General features: G+C 41.3%; 1 protein-coding gene across 1 annotated transcript in view; it reads left to right on the top strand.

Moving 5' to 3' along the window:
• Nucleotides 1-19,425, top strand: part of LOC132265918 (MOXD1 homolog 2) — a 142,799-nt gene that overhangs the window by 33,582 nt on the left and 89,792 nt on the right. The window contains exon 3 of the mRNA XM_059766713.1: nt 8,260-8,868. Within this exon, the coding sequence (XP_059622696.1) occupies nt 8,620-8,868 (249 nt within the window). The 5' untranslated portion in view covers nt 8,260-8,619. The remainder of the gene's footprint in view (nt 1-8,259; nt 8,869-19,425) is intronic.

Here is a 19,425-nt window from a genome sequence, read left to right on the forward strand (position 1 = left end):
CGATTTTCGAGGAGAATCTTCACCATGATTCAATTCCGCGATTTCTTTAAGTGCCATCCGCCTTATCTTCCCCACCCCATATAGCATGCGATCCTAAAGCTTGTGCGAGGGTGTATTTTGATATGTGCCGAACAAAATTGATGATATGATTGTATTACAATTTCCGCTCTTGTGCTCACTGGGAAAATTTCTGCCATTTGTTCCGCGAGCAACATGCATTTAAATTCACAACAACACACACACACACACACACACACACACACTATATAACACAGCATAAAATATGTTGTTGATAAACACCCATCACAACAACTTTCTAACTCTTTTTTCCCATCTCTTCTCTTTCTTTTGTGTCCTTCTTAAAATTCTAATTGTGTTGTCACAAACACAGGTTCCGATTTAATTTTCTTGCGGTCTTGCCTCAAGGTTCAATCGATATTTTAAAATGTACAGTCATGCGTCTGCGGTAGAAGTGCGATGAAAGGTTCTTTGGCGTTTGGGGCAAAGACTGAAACCCCTTTTTCAGGAGAGAGAGATTCAATAAAGTTTTCAGGTCACAGATTAACCGAAAAAGGTTAAAGTTTCCTTCTTTTTTTGTCTTACAAGTGTTCTTAGCGCGTTATTCTATGCGTTGTCTTGACAATGATTTAAAAAATTATGCTCCAACCAAGATGTGAATGCATAAGTAGGGAGTATTAATGTTTATACACACTGTCAAACCACTGTGAAATTCTATATAGTATTGTTTTTCCACGGAAGTGATAATACAGAGTTGAACATAGTATAAGAAGTTGCACGAATTTTTTTTTAACTCTAATTCAGTGACTGATGATTGCTCTGCTCTGCAGATCTTAAGAACAATTTCCATTCAGTATGTCTTCACCAATATTTCCGTCAAAACCATTTGGCCAAGAGGGAAAAGATTAAAGATGTTATGTGTGTTCGAACATCTCACCTTTAATCCAACGACTCTCTCGAGCACTTCTTAGCCAGTGAGTAAAGAATGGCACATATTTCTCAAGTCCACTCTCGCAACTGAAGTGAGTGTCATTTTTTATACGGAAAGTTCCATGAAATGAATTCGTGATATTCCTCATGCCTTGGCTTGCTTGAGGATCAAACCCACAAGCTGACAAATGGACAAACGATAATAAATTTTTCACTGCTTAAATAACATTAAAGGTGTCCAGAGAGAGGTCTCGCGCGTCGTGTGAGTTCTCAGGAATGCATGAGAGGCGCGCAGACGGGAAAAAAATCGATGGTGTATTGAATACTCTGATGGTATATATGGTGCATAGTGAAGAAGTGATGCTGCTGCCGTGAAATATTGGTGCTCGAGGCTACTGTTTATTGCCACTTGGAAATTTCCCTTTTAATAAACAACACATAAATCATCTTATTTTCCCTCGAGTGCGCCCTTAAAGTTGTGTGTGATCTCCTTCCCAATAAAGACATTCGGACCCTCTCCTCTTTCGCCCAACTCTTTTCACATATATGGGATATAGTGACAATTCCATGCGTCTGCAATGGCAAGACGAAATTCCCATAGATGCATCTCTGGTGAGGCTTTGATGTCAAATTGCTCTTGATATTGTCTTTGATGTGCGCCCTCCCTTGTCTTCACCACTTGAGAGCGCATAAAGGATCACTGCGCTCCTCCTTCATAGCCTAAGCGTGTGCTTTGTAATGATAAAAGAAATGAGTGTCAACAGTTCAGGACAATAAATGTGTGCTGCTCAGGCACTCTCAGTCCTTAATACACGAGGTGCCAAGACCAACCGGAATTCCCTTTGTTCACACACATTCTGCGTATACACTCATCTCAATTGCACGTTGGCCACACCATGGTCCAATCGAGGTGCATCATCATTCTCAACAACTGCAGAAAGGTCTTTGTAAGAACATCTTGATCAGCACATTGTATACTGCCAGCGAGAGAGAAAGAGCATTTTGTAAAAATGAATAAATACAAATTTATTGTTGAATCTGGTGGTGGAACGCTTGAGAATCCCTCTCTTTTTTCTCTGTGCGCCTCTCATTTTTCCCTCATGCCAAACGGTGTGAAATATAATATTTTATTAAAGTGAAATACGGCAAAAAGGTCCATAAAGTTTCCGATGAGGGCGAGAGGGAGGGTAAGAGAGGGCGCAAAAAAGAGGCCAGTATTTGTGGAAATTTCCTCAAAAACACGTTCCTCTGCATGCTCAGAATGCTGAATCGTATGTGATGGCTTTAATATGAGACCTGTGAATTTTGACACCTTTTACCTGCCTTGCAATTATAATTTCTGCCTTCTCCCATGGACCATTCGGGGGATAAAAAAAACTGAGGTTTAGCACACACACGCACACACAAGCACACACACGGTATCACACATGGTTCGAAGGGAGAGACTTTATTCAAATATACTTCTTGTGGAACACGATGCGTGCCGGCCAGAAGAATGGCTCTCTGAAGACTCTGTCTCACGGTTGTAATATGATAGAAAATATGACAGGATGGAGTGTGACAGGGCGACACCAAACAAACTGCGGCTCTCGAGGATTTCTTTTTTTTCTGCCATGACACCATCGCGTGAGCGCTCAGGAGGATTTGGCTATATGGAATGCGTGAAATGGTTCCAAATTAAACTCCTTGAAATCCCATCTGAAGCACGTTTAGTTACACTATGTCTATATGTATGAATATTTGTGTGGGTGTGGGAAGCCACTTAGGAAATCCTCCTTTTAAGCAGCTTCTTCCGAGACTGTTATTTTTTGCTCCATCACATTCTGCCTCACACACACACTGTGTAGCATAATTCTCAAGTATTTCCCCGAAGGAGTAATCAAGTCAAGAGTTGACGCACAATTTTTAAGCAAGGATAATTGGATTATTCTCCCTAGGATCGATGATTTTTCAGAATCAAAATAAGACACAAGAACAATTTTTCACTGCCGATAGACACTCACTCAGATTTACAGACCAAAATAATGTTTAAATTCAAATATCGTTAACAACGTCTGTTTTTGTGAGGTACAAATTAGTAAAACATCACATATAGTTTGTTTCACAGGTGTTAAGGAAAGTTGGAGTGAATGAGGAGAGAGAGTGTAAGAAGAAGACCTTTGCCTTTTGAAATCCCATCGCGCCAGCAACACAATAATCCAGCGAGGAAGCACATTTTCGTGCACGGTTGCGGTCTATTGTTGGTTGTACGTGAGTTTTTAATTAAAATTGAAATCTCCACCACCACCACCACCACCACCACCACATGGGGTGAATTTGAGACACCTTTTTCGCCCAACCACAAATTCACGGTGTGTGTTTTGTTAACACCTCTCAACCACGACCAAAGGAGCGAAATTATTTATGCACGAGGCATCGCGGTGCGTGCCTCCTTGGCGATATGAGAGAGTGTCGTCTTCTTACTTCCGCACCATCATAAATTCACTCCGCACTCACTTCTTCGTGCTCGACTTTCCTCACCATCGATAGCGGAAGAGTAATGATTGCGCCTTTTTACGGCCACAGAAATCCACTGCGAGTGATTTCCATCATTACTCTTCCGCAATGATCATCTCCAGAGCCTTCGCATTGGCTTCTGCTTTATGCCAATGATGGGGGTGATTTGCTCCAGTTCTCCCTCGTTTTCCTTTTTTATGAATTGCCCACTGATTGGGTGGGCTTTCGCCGAGAGAGAGTGCACGGGATTGACAAGAAATCCGGCATGATAGGTATAATTAAGATTTGAGAGTCTATCAGAATGTGTTGATGGAATTATTTGGTGGATGCAAAATGCATACAAAGACCGTTTCGTGATGATATGAAAAGTGATTTTTTTTTGTTAGACTAAACCACCCATGCAAATGTGAAATCAATCAATCAGCTTATCACCCGCCAAAAACAACGGCCAAAATCAATTAAAACATCGCGCGCATCAGCAAATGTCAGGAATGAGGTGTAAAAATTTGCAATAAAATCCGCGTTGAAGATGATAGATTGTGTCATCTGCAGGTATTTTCCAACGTGGAAATGCATCATTCATGGAAAAGCTTCTGCTGCTGAGGAAGTCAATTTTAGAAATGAAATGGAGTGTGTGCGAGTTGATGGAAAACTTGTTCATATATGAGGTATAATTTAGTCCCGTATTAATGGTGTTAAAAATTATTTACCTCATACAACTGACAAAAGTTATGTCATTTAATGTCTCAACTCGTTAAATGTACTCCGCAATTGAGCCACCTTGACGGAATGCCATGAGTTGCTGTCAGTGACAGGAATGGGTGGCTTCTTCTGCCAGTCGCCGATGTGAGTGATTGGCTTGGAGGAAGCAAATCAAGTGTATAATGCATTGTGGGTGGTGCACAAAAAAGGATACCATGTCAACTGAGGACGACACACTGGCAATAGTTTGAATATTGAATTACCCAGGTATTCTGTATTTTTTCTGGTCTGTCGATTGGATAGATTTGCATTTTCCACCCTCCAGCCGTTTTTTTTTGTTTTGTTATCCTGAATGCTTCTCCCGAACTCCGCATCAACCGATGTACATTGTCAATGTTTTACCAGCCTCTCCGCATTTGTTGTCCTGCCATTGAGTCAGTTACAGTAGCCAACACCACGCCGTGAGTCCATTGGTTTAGGGGATGAGTGGGTGATGGCCGATAATTGAAAATAGTCTCATGGAAATCACAGGTACTTCCCTCCCAGCACTATATCGTGGCTTTCCGTTTGCCTCTCTCTCTCTCTCTCTGCACCATTTCGTCCAGGCGGACAATCCATAAATGTTGTACACACTGAAGGGATTCTCGAGAGGATTAAATAAATGGATTTCAATTGATTTATTCCAACATGCAGATTTATGGCCCTCCGCAAGCGTTCTCGCCCTCACTTTCCGCCAACTATAAACGCATCGCACGCCGAATTCACTTCTGTCATTCATATACTTTTTGCACAAAATCACACTCTGCACAGTCAGTTGACTCTCCCAAATTGGTATACATATTCCACGGATATATACATTTTGAAGTTGTATCAACTTCAAGACTCAACACTAGAACCCCATGCATTGTCGTAACACCTCAGTGTGGTATAATATTCCTGTACAAGAATCATAGCAAATATTTCCTTGATGGCCAAGAGTGGGAGGATTTAACGATTAAATTTGTTGAAACTTCGCAATGTGTAAATCTGAAGGAAATCACTATCTCTAAGAAATTAACACACACAAACACAAGTTAGATGGTGTGAAAATTGCAAAAGGATATTCTCAAGTTTCTCAAGTCCATAACTGCAAACTTACTATCGGTCCAGAGACGAGATAAATGTAAAACTTCATCTATGAATTGCATTGCATGCAAGGCAATGCAGAAGTGTTGGAAGTGTGTGTATACAAAATGCTTATAGATGGAAAAGTTTGTGTCAGTCACAGGATCTTATAATGTCTTGTGATTCTTCGTAGATTTTCCAGCAATTTTCATTGCGCTTTTCTCGCTGTGTGTGTGTGTGTGTTTTTACCTCTTGCGGAGGCCACTCGAGATTGGTCATGTCCTACGCCACCATTTTCACTGGGAGAAATGGGCGAAGAGTCGTGAAGCTGCTGGCGGCGTAAATAAAGTTTACCACGGATGGGAAATTGCACATAAAATGCACAATTTCTTCCCCTGAACATATATATATATATACTTTCCACCACACTGTCATTATATACAGCAACTGTACAGCATATTGTAAGTTTCTTCGGAGAGCTCAAGGATTGCTGCTCAATTTCCATTCTGGTATATCCTTAAGGAGTTTTCCAATGTTCACCCAACATTCGCCTTTGGGATGCTGTTTGTGAATTCCAGGCTGCAAACATGGACTGGCGTTTGGAGCCCAGAGAAACAGAGAGTCAAACTCAGGGAAATTCGTTGATGAAGTGCAAATGCAAAATGAGGCATTTTCCTTACATTGTATATATATCAACATTTTTATGCGGAAAAATGTGAGGAAGCTGTTGAGGAAAGTTCACATTTATATCTTGTGTTTGGCGATGTTTTCTTGCATGGTTGAGGGAAAGTGTGGGGAAAGGGGATGTTTTCGTCTGGTGCGACGACAATCAAGGCAGTGATGACAACCTGTGCTTTCGAATGACGTGAAAAAACAAGCACAAATTGTCTCCTATTTTGATTTACACTCTTTCAGTTGAGCAAACAAGACGGAAAATTGTATTGTAGTTGAACAAACATGTATATATGTACCTTGTTCATCCCCAGGAGTTCGTATATTTGTCCAAGAGAGAGAGACAAGAATGGTCCGAAATGCGAATTTCGTGTACAAAAAGTTAAATGAGAAATCTTTCTTCTCCCCAACCAAGCAAGTCTATTAGTTTTTTGAGGGTGTAAGCATATAGTTGAGTTTGTGCTTTTGTGTAATTTCATAAATAACATTGATGGTGAGAGGCCAAGAGATGCAGAGCAGCACCCAAAGCCATAGTGAAGTCAGTGCAAGACGTGAAGAAAATATATTTGCTGGGTAGTTTCATGTTGATTTTGACTTTCTGATGATGCTAACTTGAGCATTATCACATTTAAATTGAATTAGTAAATAAATGAGAGAGTCTGCTTCTTGCCTTCCATGTCACTATATATGTATGTATGTATAGCAGTGAACCCAAAGAGAAATGCGAGACGAGCACATCGTCAGAGTTGAATAATAAATAATAATATAAACTAGACACGATGAAATATTATTTGTGTAAATATTTCCATTGGAGAATGAATGTAAATTTGCTCAATGTCAATATTTAGGACAAGACACAGTCGCATTTCTTTCTTCCCTTGCGACTTGTCACTATCGACACTTCAATTAGCACTTTGTAATACAAAGTTTAAAATTAAATTGAAGAAAATTCCTCAATGATTCCTCTCTCTCTCATACCCCATCAAATTCACTCTTTAATCTCAAGAGAGAGAGAAAAAGAGAGAGTATATTTTTTGCCACTATCACGCTCAATTGAATTTAATTTGTGTGTTTTGCTCAAGTCTCCGCAAATTCGTACAAATTCTTTATTTTCCCTGGCGGAATGAAAAATAAATTTCCCGGGACAATTGAAAAAAAAGTCTGTCCTCTTTAAGCACACACAGCCTGACTGCATGTGTGTGTGTTTGTGTGGATGTTTTTCAAGGAAAGATTCACGAATTGGCTCTTGTGAGGGGTCGGAAAAATATAGGAAAGCAATATATATCGACAATTCTAAATCCGGAGGAAGAGACAGAGAAATTTTTACGACACTTCATTAATAGCGAGTTGCAGAGATGTGAAATGTAAAATATCCGATTTTATGGGCATAAACAAATAAAAGAAGTCTCATCAAAGCAACTGAAATGTCTAACATGGGTTGTATAGCGAACGTTGCGCGATGATGAATTTCTATTGTGTGTCATGTCCAAATGACAATTTTTATCACTGAGCGCGAAATGAGGGAAAACAAGCGGAAATTTATGATTGACACATATTATTTTATTACACCCGATTCTTATGGATGACCACAAATTATCTCTCTTTCCTCACTCTCCATTGCTTTTAAAGCATATCAGCAAGAATGTCACAGCCTTAATTAATGTCTGCTTGTTACATATTCTTTTTTTTTCTCTCCCCTGCAATTTGCTTGCATCTCGCGTCTGAAAGTTTAGTGTGTGCACGATGCGCATGGAAAATTGGCGTCACTTTGTCAAAAGCTCGCGCTGTGTGCTCGTCTTTCATAACGAAGCGCGCGCGCGCGCGCGTGAAAGGGCGTTAAGAGAAGCATCATCTCTCGTTTTTGCCTGATTAATAATTAAATCAGATAAAGCAATGTAAGATTAAGTGTCACTGCTCATCATTCATTGCGCTTATCACATCGCGAAATTATGCAGAGCGTCGTCGGTCAGCGTGTTTGCAGAAACATGCGCTTCTGCTGCACTCAGAGAAATAATGTCCAAGACGAGGGCCATATTATAGTTCTGACAGAAAACTATATGATAAACTCACGCGTGTTAACAATTTGAAGAGTGTTTGTTGATGGCGTTAACATAAACTTTGCGCTGTAATGCTTTCCTCTGAGTGTACATAGCGCAAATCCTCAATTGCACTCGCAATTTCCTTCGTGGAGGATGCACAACTCAAGAGTCACATTCAATCGACAGACACATTGTTCTTGTGACACATCTCACTAGAACATCTCTCTAGGCAAATTACAAGCAAATGTGGGTGGGCGCCATAGTATAAATCCACTAACTTGTGCCATTTTTCTTGCAGATGCCGAAGGAGATCTGACAAGTCCAGACGCGCAGAAAAGTTTGTGCTCTGCTACACATATTTTCACATCCCTGAGAGATAAGCTTGGGCTTTTAGGGGGTGTTTTTGGCAAACTTGTGTAAGCCAATGTGGAGGGAAGTTTTGCCGCCCTGCGAGTGAATTTGTGAACGGTGTGCGTGTTGAGAAGTAATTAATACAATTGTGCTTTAGGAGAGATTGTCCGTGCAATTTGTTGCGAGAGAAAGTTTAATTAAGTGCAGATTGGCGATAAATATTCAATTTGTGTTTGCACAGACAGTGACTTTCCGGTGATTTAATTGCACACATATATATTGGAGTAGACTCTTTTCCGTGGTGACAATGTCGTCCAAATTGGTGTCACTTCTGATGATAGTGTGCCTCAGCGCGGCTTGGGGTGCTAATTGGGACCACGCTGTGGACCTCAATGAGAACTTTCGACTCCTGTGGACGGTGCGCGGTGCAGAGATAACAATGGAGATCCAGGCCAAGACACTGGGCTACGTTGGTGTTGGCTTTTCTGAGGATGGAACGCTGTCTGGTGCTGACATGGCCATCGGATGGGTGGATCAAGGACAGCCATACTTTCAGGTGAGTTCCCCAACATCATTCCCCTTTCTATTGCGCCCCCCTCTGGGGTGCTCTATTCCCATCATTAAGGAGCGGGAAAAGAGTCTCCTGTGTGTGTGGGGGAGGGGGGGGGTATAAAAAGAAACGAGAGCATCCATTAGAGTGTCAGGAGAGACATCAATCAATTACGATGGCATGGTGATAATTTTTTAAACACACCATCAATGATTGACACCCCATTTCGCATCAATTTGCGATATAGCACGGACACATTTACTATGGCATGTGAGACATTTCCCGCTGTCTTCAACACACTTGCAAGAGAGCCCTTTTCCGAGGAGAATTTAATTTTCCTCGTCATACCTACAATATTATCATGGGTGGGAATATCTGTGATATATGAGACGAAAGTGTCCGCATGTCCTCTTCTGAACAAGAGAGAGAGCGAGAGTGGCACGAGGAATTCTTGGGAGTGTCAACGCCTCCTGAGATGCCACCTGACGATGAAAGTGGTGTCAGGAACACATTAATAATAAATAAATACCGAAACACTTTAGCAAGATGGAAGCTTAAAGGACGCAGAGTAATAATTTATACAATTTCCGAGAGGAGAATATTCTATCCGTGGTTTCTCAACTTTCTCATCATTCAACCATCAGAGGGGATTGTCATAGGGTGAAGTGATTGACTAAAACTCATGGTGTGGTCAATTCGAGTCAATTGATCTGCAAAAGTTCATCAACAATGATCTTTTAGCATTTTCAAGTCTCCCATTATAGTATAATTAGAAAAAGCTCTCCTTTTCTGCGTGGGAGAAATAATTTGATAGTCCTTAAATATAGGTTCTTGGTCCTCTTCAATGATAAGCCCTCAAGAGCCATCCTTTTGCCATTTGCGTCTCCATCTCGGGGGCTCACAAGACGTTTTCTGTGAGTGAGGAACTCATGGTGAGTGTCGGTAAATTATCTCTTAGGCTGTCTCAGAGTGTGGGTGGAGAATTTTCTTTGTCAATGTTGACGCTAACCGAAGTTGGTGCAAATGGAAGTATATCATCAGCCCAACCATCAGCCTTGTGTGCACTTTCTTGCTCGATTAACCATATCTTCGATACACTTGAGACACTATAACTAAATGGCTCCCAGTATAAATATTCCCAGGAAAAGAGTGCGGAGTCTTTTTCTATTCAATAAATCTCAAGAGATGGAATATTTTATTTAGGAATCCTCACACGTTTCATTCAATTCTATGGATATGGAATCCAATAAGAGCATGATTTCATCCCTTTATATGTGTGGTTCTTTGTCTGGTTGTCGCGTGAGTGTTGTTCTTCGGCACGGTGAGCACTTGAAGAAGCCATCATCAAATGTGTATTGAAGACTTCGAAAATTCTGTTTTTTTTTCATAAAGAGTTGTTCACCTTTGATGTCATATACACGAAAATGAATGGGATATATGTATATTTGGTTGGATTCCTAATGTGAATGCTGTAAAATAAAATAGTACCAATTTTGGCCTCATTTGGTGGCGTCTTGAGCAAGCCATTAAATTCCAACAGTGACTCAATGAGAAAAGCGTTAATTTATTCTTCTCCGTACAATTTCACTGTGTGCGCCGTGAGAGGTGTCTCTCATGTTTAACTTGCTTGTCTCGCAGGGGGGTGGAAGAGGGACTGAAGAAGCCTCCCTCCATTGGCGCATGTTTCAGTATGATTAAATTATAATCCACACACCAACAAACACGATTCATCCGCGATGAGAGCTTTTTCCACCACCCCCGAGGATCTCTGATTTAATTTTAATGCGTACCTCGTTCGGCGATGTTGTATTCTTTAGCGCGAATTTGTCATCTCTCTCTCTCTCACTCGCTTTCGCGCGCGCTGTGTGTGTTGAGAAGTTGAATGGTAAATTTTGCCAATCAACGCCATGAGACGCGACGCATCACCACCTGGTGCTGCACACTGTGTATGCATTATAAACTTTTCTCCTTTCATGGCTCTCAAATTTCCCACGTTCAATTTATGTGGCGAAAAGCTTGAGAGTTTGAGGATTTTCATGCGCTATATGGGGCTATGTGAGAAAATTGGTGATGGGGATGGCAAAAGGTGAAAGAACACATTTTGTGCACCACGAGAATTAATCATTTGAAGCGTGTTGTGCCAATCTTCATCGTCACAGCCAGCAAAAAGTGTCAAACACGTGTCCTCAATTTTCGGGTGGGATTCCAATGTGATGTGAGAGTGAGTAAGAGAGAGAAAGAGACAGCAAGAATACCACACGAGAGCTCATCTATCGACATTGTCGGTAAAATGGTTAATCAATCAATTTACTTTTTACCCAGAACTTCACATGTTCCTGTGATGGGGAAAAAACCAGAGGAAATGTGTGGGTCATGATTGAGCGCCATGAGAGGGAATGAATTTCTGGTGAATTTTAGAGAAATTGTCTAAAACTGGGAAACAAGCAGACAATTTGCCATAATCTTTAATTTCACAGAGAGACATTCGCAGTCACAGAAAGATTTAAAGAGCTTTAAGAGAAGCGGAAGATTTTCTAAAAGCTTATTGTATTCCTTTGAATATTCCTCGCTAATTTATTGATTAAAAATAGACTCCATTTTTGGCTTAATTTATTTTCCAAAACAAGTACAAAATACTTTCAAAACATTTCAACCATACTCTGCGACTATTGTGATAAACACTGGCGAATTTCCTTGGAAATTCAATAAATCCAGCATTAAATAAGTGACAGGAAGTAAATGTGAATTCCCAGAGTTTGATGGTGTGTGCAAATTATCTCCATCGAGGCTTCGGGGGTTTTTCCTTGGCAAAAAGCTACACAGAGAGGGAGAGCGCTTCCTTGGCAGTAAAAAAGCTAATAGCCGCCTGAATTCCGGGCATTATTGCTCGTGCAGGAGAATAAATGGAGTGTGTTTCGTCTCCATTCATCGTCAATTGCGAAGATGGTGCTCTGCTCCTTGCGTGTCGAAGAGCTAATCTCGCCAACTCCTTGCGTCGAATTCTCAAATGGCACAGGCAGAGAGAACAACCTCCATTGAATTAGTATAATTCGAGCATTTTGCTACCATGTCACCCATTTCCTCGGATATTGGATCAAGTGGAGAAACGCACCGACAATCTTCCCCGATTACATCATTATACCAGAAAAATTTCCATCCCCCACCCCAACTTATCGATTGGCCTCTTGCGTCACTGACGCTGTGGCGCTTTTTCCAGCCATCAAGTATAATAATCTCCTTATCAATGGGGCTCCTTCGTCTTGTGTTTTACAAACACACACACACATTTTCTCTCTCTCTCTGTCTTCTATTTTCCTCCTGGCTGAAGCTGCCGAGCGAGCGTGACCCAGAAACCGGAGGTCTCCTCGTGGTTCTGCCAATTCTCAACTCCCAGGGAGAAATGGCGAGGGAGAGAAGGCGCGCCAGTATATAAATTCTAATCACAATTATTTGTTTTCATTCAGCCACGAGTGCCATAAAAAGCCGCACAAACTTTCGTGCGCGCTTTCACTTGCGATGGCAAATACAACCCGCGCAAAAGTCGCACTGCCCTGGAGGATGTGGCAATGGCGAAAGCCATAGAGTGAGGAGAGAGAGAGCCTAAGGGATGACGAAGGGTGTGAAGAAAAAATTCTGAATAATTTAACCATTACGCTCTCTTTTTTATACCTTCTCTTCATCGCCTGATTTACATTCAAAGGTGTTTTTCTTTATTTCACGACTCATCGAATTTTAATTTCCGTTCTTTCTACACCTTCTATTGTGGGTGGTGTGCGCGTGTGTGTGTGTGTGTGTGTGGTTGTGTGCTGTTGCAGATGATTGAAGATGCTTTCGACGCGCCCCACTTTCAAAATTCAATATATGCAAATTTGTCGATTTCACCATCTCACATTTCATCCCTATGCCGGCGCCCTTATCTACGGGATTTGAGGATGTTTTCCCCAATTAGACCCCATACATGAGACGGTCTGTGTTCTCTTTGTGTTGTGGGGGACATTTGAGCGCCGGGAAATTGGGAAAAACACAAAGCAGATTAGTGTGATCTGTTCTGCATTAGAATTGACACTGAGCATGGATTAGATTTCAGCAGCAGAAATAGGGTAGTTTTTTTTTATGTATATAGATTTCAATGCCTGACTAGGAATATTGAATGCTTCGGTATTGAAGGAAGTCAGAAAATTCTTTACTCACCTCTTTATTGGGTGTCTAAGAATGAATAGCCCTTGACTTTTATAACGAATAGAACTTTGAGGGTGAACATTTCAAATGTTGTTACTTTTCCATCCCACAATCCAATTTTTCTCTGTTTTATTTTCCCTTTATTCGCCCAGGTTGTCCGCCTCTTTATCATTCCCAGCACCACACCTTTCGCCATTCCCTCTGGCCGCCTTTGCCGTCGAGGTGGAAAAAAAGGCGTCGTGCTCGAAGGGGCGCCAAAGACGACCATATTATCGCGTTGCTGACGTAGGTTGTGTCTTGTCAGTGGATTTTTTTTCGCAACCGCACACACAATTTATACACGGGTTTCCATTTCGCCGGCACTCTTTTTTCCGGCACATTCAGCAGAAAGCGAGAGAGACCGTTGAATCAAAGAAAGGTGTTAAAAGTTGATTTTCCCATACCAAACCACCACACCAGCAGTGCGACAATGATTTTCATACACCCACTTTTCCACCATCACCGCGCACCCAGTCGGTGCCGGCGGTCCAGGAACTTTCTTCCGCGTCGCTTTTAATTATTTCAAACATTGTTTGCTCTTCAGGACATCAAGCGTGTGGAAAGCAAAAAGTTCAGCACATCTGGGTGGCCAGAAAAAAAGCGAGAGGGCGCAATATGGGTGATATTTTGGTGGCTTGAATGAGGAAGTAAAGCATGGCGATTGACCCAGTTTTTCCGTGGGCTTTTCCGCCTCAGCAATTCTCACATTTTCCCTCCAACCGCGAATTCACTTTGACGACTGACCATTGAATTTTGTTGGCGCAATTTCCCACCACTAGAGCCAGAACAGACAGTGTGTATGTGTGTGTTGTTAGCTTAGGAGAGGAAGAAATGTGCCACCCTTCCCGGCATGCCGGGAAAAGTTTCGAATGAGAGTGCGGGAAACTTATCTACTTTAAGTCACAAATCCTGCGTGATTTTCTTCACCCCTCGCTGATTTCTTTATTGTGGCATTCATAAAATTCAGCTGAGACAACATCTTTCTTTTTTGGAGGAGGTATAATAAGTTCAAGACGATCCTAATTTACGAATCACACACACACACACAATGTATTGTAAATATAAAAAAAGTTTAAATTGCATTAGGAAATTAGATTTTTCAGCTTTTCTCTCTTTCTTTCTCGCTGGATTTAAAAAAAAAAAACTTGAGATATTGCCCACCCGACGATATCGAGGGGATGAATTAAGAGTGGAAGAAGTCGAGAGTCTTAATAGTCTCATCCTCAACGCCCACTGTTTTCTCTCTGTGAGCGCCTTCCGCCCCAGGGGCTGGTTTTTTTTAGTGTGACGCCATTGGCAAGAAATGGTTGGAAAAGTCTTTCTCCTCTCTCTGCTTTTTGGGCTCTGTAATTTCAATTTTCCAACTCCACAATAGAGACAAGCCGAAGGAGAGAGCATGAAGCAATTTCTCAGCACGTCTGCAGGTCCTTTCTCCTCTCCCTCCCCCGTCTGCCGATGTCTTTTTTTATTGTATGGAAATTGAGAATCTATGATGAAACTTGTGTAAATCTATAAGGCAGGGATTTTCTCAATTTGTCACATGAACGTTATTTGAAAACCAATTCCACAATCTCTTCCCTATTCTTGTTGTTACTTTCTCCAACCACTCGCCCTACGCCTCTGAACTCTGGGTGCGCGATGGAATAAATTCCAAAAAGGGGACAATCAATGTCAAAGTAGCAGTACAATCACGTTTTCCACATGCGGGAATAGAGAAAAATGCAGAGAAAGAGATTTTATGCCAAGATGCTTTTGCGTGGGTTCTGGGGATAAAGGAAAAGTCACTGATGGTGACGGTAAATTACGGATGAAGATGCAAAATTTAAATACTTTTTGTACACACACGTACTAAATTGCGCTCTTAAGCTTAGAAACTCCCGTTCAGGAAAGCGCAAGATAGTGTAATATATGTTTTGAAATAGAGAGAGAGATTGACATGTCTGCGCGTTCACTTGTGATGCCATTTGTGTGTGTGATTAACACATAAAAAGTACAATCCATAAAAGACATTCTGTCCATTCTGTTTGGGTGTAATTTTGCAATATGGGAAAGGGCAATTAATTAGAGTAACTGTCTTTGCGTTACTCTCTCTATTCCTTTTTCATCACCTCCTCAAATAGTGTTTCCTCCGAGCGGAAAACCACTAAAAACTACTCACATGCTACAATTAAGAAACAATTTGATGTCTATAAAGCAAAATGGTTGGCAGTTTATGTTTTGCTATGGGTGTTTCGCCTCATTTTAATAGTCAATTAAGCCATCCGAAAATGCTTATTAGCTGTGCGCTGTAATTTCCAAATGTAATTGCACCATCGCGTAAGACATTGCGCTCAAATCTCGCCACTCACTTGGCCAAATTATCTCTCTCTCTCTCTCTCTCTCTCTCTTACTCGCGTGAAGGCATTTCATCTTGCGACTTATTAAATCTAATGACTGTCATGTTTCAATGACTCTCTGGGCGAGAGGCGATAAATTCGTGAGGAAATTTCCATCCCTGGCAACAACAAAACTCCCTCCTTCACTCGTGTGCGCGCCTTTATTTTTGAATGGCAAATCAACTCGAGGCATTCCACTTGAGACGCCTGAGAAAGTTCACCCTCAGAGATGTGTGAAAACCCTCATTTCTTACCTTTACAATGGGGAATAACTTTGCGTTTTACCGAAGAGAAGCGTCAGCATTCCACTGAGAGGAATATATAGAGGAAAAGAAATCCCATTTGCGATTTCTTTCTCGTCTCTCATTTTTTTTGTGCCAACACCGCGCTCTCGTCTTCACACCCCGCGCGCACTTTTCCTTCCGTGTTCTGTGTATGTACATATGTGCAAAACTAACCCTCAAGGAACAGAGAGAGCTCAAAATCTATCCTGCAGAACCTTTTTCTTTGCCATTTCCTTTCACACCAATTCCAACCCCGTGAGCCGCTGGCAAGCCGGGGGAGGAAAAACAATACATCGAAGAAGAAAAGCCATAATGGGGTTTAAGAATGTGAAGAAAGAAAAATGGATCCAAATTCATGTGTGTGCGCTCGAGTTAATGGCAAAGAGGGTGTGTGTGGAACACAGAGGAGAGAAAACTCTTCGTATTAATAAAAGGAGGGTGCTTAACGATGCGTGTCTTGCATCTTCTCTTCAAATTTAAATTGAATTGCTGTGGAAAAACCGCACTGACGGTGGAAAACATTCAGCGCAGACGTCTATGTCTCTGTCTCTTTCTGTGCGCCATTCAGTCAAAATGACTCCCTAATTTGTTGTCGTATTTTTAATTTCATTACACAGATAATTTCTCATGATTTATGTTTGTCATCAGACTGAGCATCGAGATAGTAGCAAGCAAAAAACATGAAACAGATTTCCTTATATGAATGCAGGAATATTTCTTTTGTAACATTTCAGAATTATTTAAATTCTGACCCGATTTTCTAACCTTTAAAGCCATATTTTACATCCACTGGGAGGTGTTTTTGTGAAAGGATAATCTTTTAGCTTAGATATTTGGGCTTTAACATGGCAAATCTTCAAAAGATGCCTTTTTTCGTCATTGGCGCCCGCAGAGAGGGAAAAAGTCCTTCGGGGCAATGCAATTCTTTCCCCCAAAACACACGTATGGCAAAAGGCTTTCCCCGAACCATTTGTACTCGTCATGACGCGCGGGCTTTGAAAAGGAATTCCGAGAGATAGAACAAGTGCAGGATATCTGGAAATTCCACCTAAAAATTTACTGCACTTTGATTGTACTTGTGACGTTGACTAAGCTTTCTCCGGGCGCGGCGCAAACTTAAACTCACAGCTCTCGAAATCTTATATGGCTTTTTTGCCGCCATCACGCTCGGAAGCACACACCATTCCCAGACCCTATGAAGGAATGGGTGAAAAGTGTAAAATCTGAGTAACAACATCCTCTCACCTGCAAAAGTTGCAGAGAAAAGGAGCGAGAGAGAGAAAGAGCAAAAAGTTATTCGAGTGCAATTGGAGGTATTTTCCATCGGAAGAAACTTGACTTATACTCCAATGTAGACTTATGATGAATTCGTGATGAGGGGGGAGGGGGGGAGGGGAGTGCGCTGAAAAATGGGAGTGAACTATTAAATGTACGTTTTGTGAGAACAGCACAGCTAACATTTATCTAACACTGCGGGGGTGGATTGGATGGAAAGTTCCACAGCAGCCCTGTGTGCCAGAGGATGTGCGAGGAAACTTTTCACATCCACGGCACCAGAAGAGATGCAGAAAAACAGCGTCTCGCAGGTAAATCGAAGGCGAGAATGGCTTGAGGAGCGGAGGAAGGATGGAAGTCATCTCATCCAAAAGCTTCAATATACGCCAAAAACTTTATACTTTCGACAGAGAGAGAGAGAGAGAGAAAGAGTTTCAGTTGCGTTTTTTTCTATTTTTTCTCGACGGCATTCGCCAAAATAGAGTGGATGATGCATCGTGTTGTATTTGCCTGTAAATTTTGATTTTCATGATTGAACAAACAAAATAACCCTCTCGTTAGGATTGGGGAACTTTTGCTTTATTGCTGCAACAATGTAAACAGATGGAGAACGAAATAGTGAATGTTGGGAAGAATAAGGAGATTGTCATAAGAACTCCCAGAAGAATTTCATTTCAATTTTTTTCTCTTTCTCTCTCTCTCTCTCTCCCTTTCACGGATTTCACAATGGAAAAACCTTGGCAGATTTGTAGTGTCAGTGATTCAACTGAGGATAATCTTCAGCGAAATGTTTGCTGAATGGTCGCAAAGGTGTCTTTTTACTACCATGGATTCATGATTTATGTCCACTGAGGTGCTATTGTTCCGTATTAGATGTGCAAATACTATATATTTCTCTCTTACTCAATACCATATGCTATATGCAATGAATGAGCATTGTATATATGATAGCATATTCATTTTCTTACAAGTTTTCTTATCTCTCTCCTACTTCAACGCGTGTGCTTTCTCTCCAGTCAAACGGCAAGAGCTGTGAACTCTTTATGACATAGAAGCTCAGCTAAAAATCCTCGGCATCTCATCCACAGTCTGCAAAAATTCGATATATTGCTCCACTTTGTGCTGTGGGAAGCACACGAGAATGCCATGAGTGTGGGGGTGGAGTGTTTTTGGGGATGAAACTTGCCTGGTGAATGTTGGAATGAGTGAATGAAAGAGAGAGAGAGAGAGAGAGAGAGAGAGAGAGAGATAGAGAGAGTTCCGGCATGGAAGTCTCTTATATTGTGTGTGTGTGTGTGTGTTTTGCAAGTGAATGTAAATGTGTATAAAATAAAAATCATGTAAACATAATTTTCATAGGGAAAAAGGCTAGAGGGATGGCACGAGGAATAAATTTGAAGGAGGCCAAACGGAGAAAAAATCGATTTGTATAAAACATGCCTGGGCTCCAACTCTATTTCCACGTCAACAGTCTGGGGACTGTTGAGCATATTGACAATGTTCTTCAATACTCTGAGACCCGAAACACAATATTAGTCATACTGCAAGGACTCTCCAAATGTTTGCTGTGCGACCTGCGAGGCGGGGTCCAGCTCTAGATGGAATAACTGAGGAATTGCCCATAGTGAAATGTGTGTTGTGTGCATTTTATGGCCACCCCCCCCCCCCCCCTAAAATCGATCCGGCATCAGCCGCCCACTCTGTGAAAAGAAACGCCTAATGGTCCCCAAGCTTTTCGCCATCCCCCGCGTATATGTGCACACGTGATTGACAGAGAGTCCAAACAGTGTTCGACCATTGATGAAATCTATTGGAGGACATGTGGATAAGTAATTGGGGCTTAATTAGCTGCTCATTCCCAATTACGACTGTTCATCTCCATCAGCTTCACAAGTCCCTACCAGCGCGCCTGTCACAGTTGATTGAAGGAAGTGGAGCAGCGCTTAGGAGGGTGCAAATTCTAGGAACACGACTTTACATTACGCTTTTACTTTTTTTTAATTACACTTTGATTGTGTTGTCTTATTAATTTTAAAAAGAAAGTGTATTATTTTCACAAAAATTTTATATTTTCACTACAATCTCACTTTAATGGAAATTTTGTATGTGTTTTCCTCCTCTTTTTTTTTACACTTTAACTATAACATGCTTATATTTCTTTCGGCGGAGACTCTTGTCTTTCTTTCAAAAACTGTTAAACTTTCTTCTTATTAATTTCCGTCCAACTTCTATTTTTGCATCTTTATGACCATGCACTTCTCTGGAATATAAGGAGAGGAGTGAGAGAGAGAGAAGGGTGAAAAAAATCGTGGAAAGTTGTAAAGAAAGTTTTCCCATCTCGTGTAATTTTTGGAGAGAAAGAGAGGGAAGGAAAATTTATATAAAAATTTCCGTCTGTTGGCCAACAACGA

This window comes from Phlebotomus argentipes, unplaced genomic scaffold (genome assembly GCF_947086385.1).
Source record: "Phlebotomus argentipes unplaced genomic scaffold, Phlebotomus argentipes genome assembly contig_5, whole genome shotgun sequence".
NCBI classification, from domain to species: Eukaryota; Metazoa; Arthropoda; class Insecta; order Diptera; family Psychodidae; genus Phlebotomus; species Phlebotomus argentipes.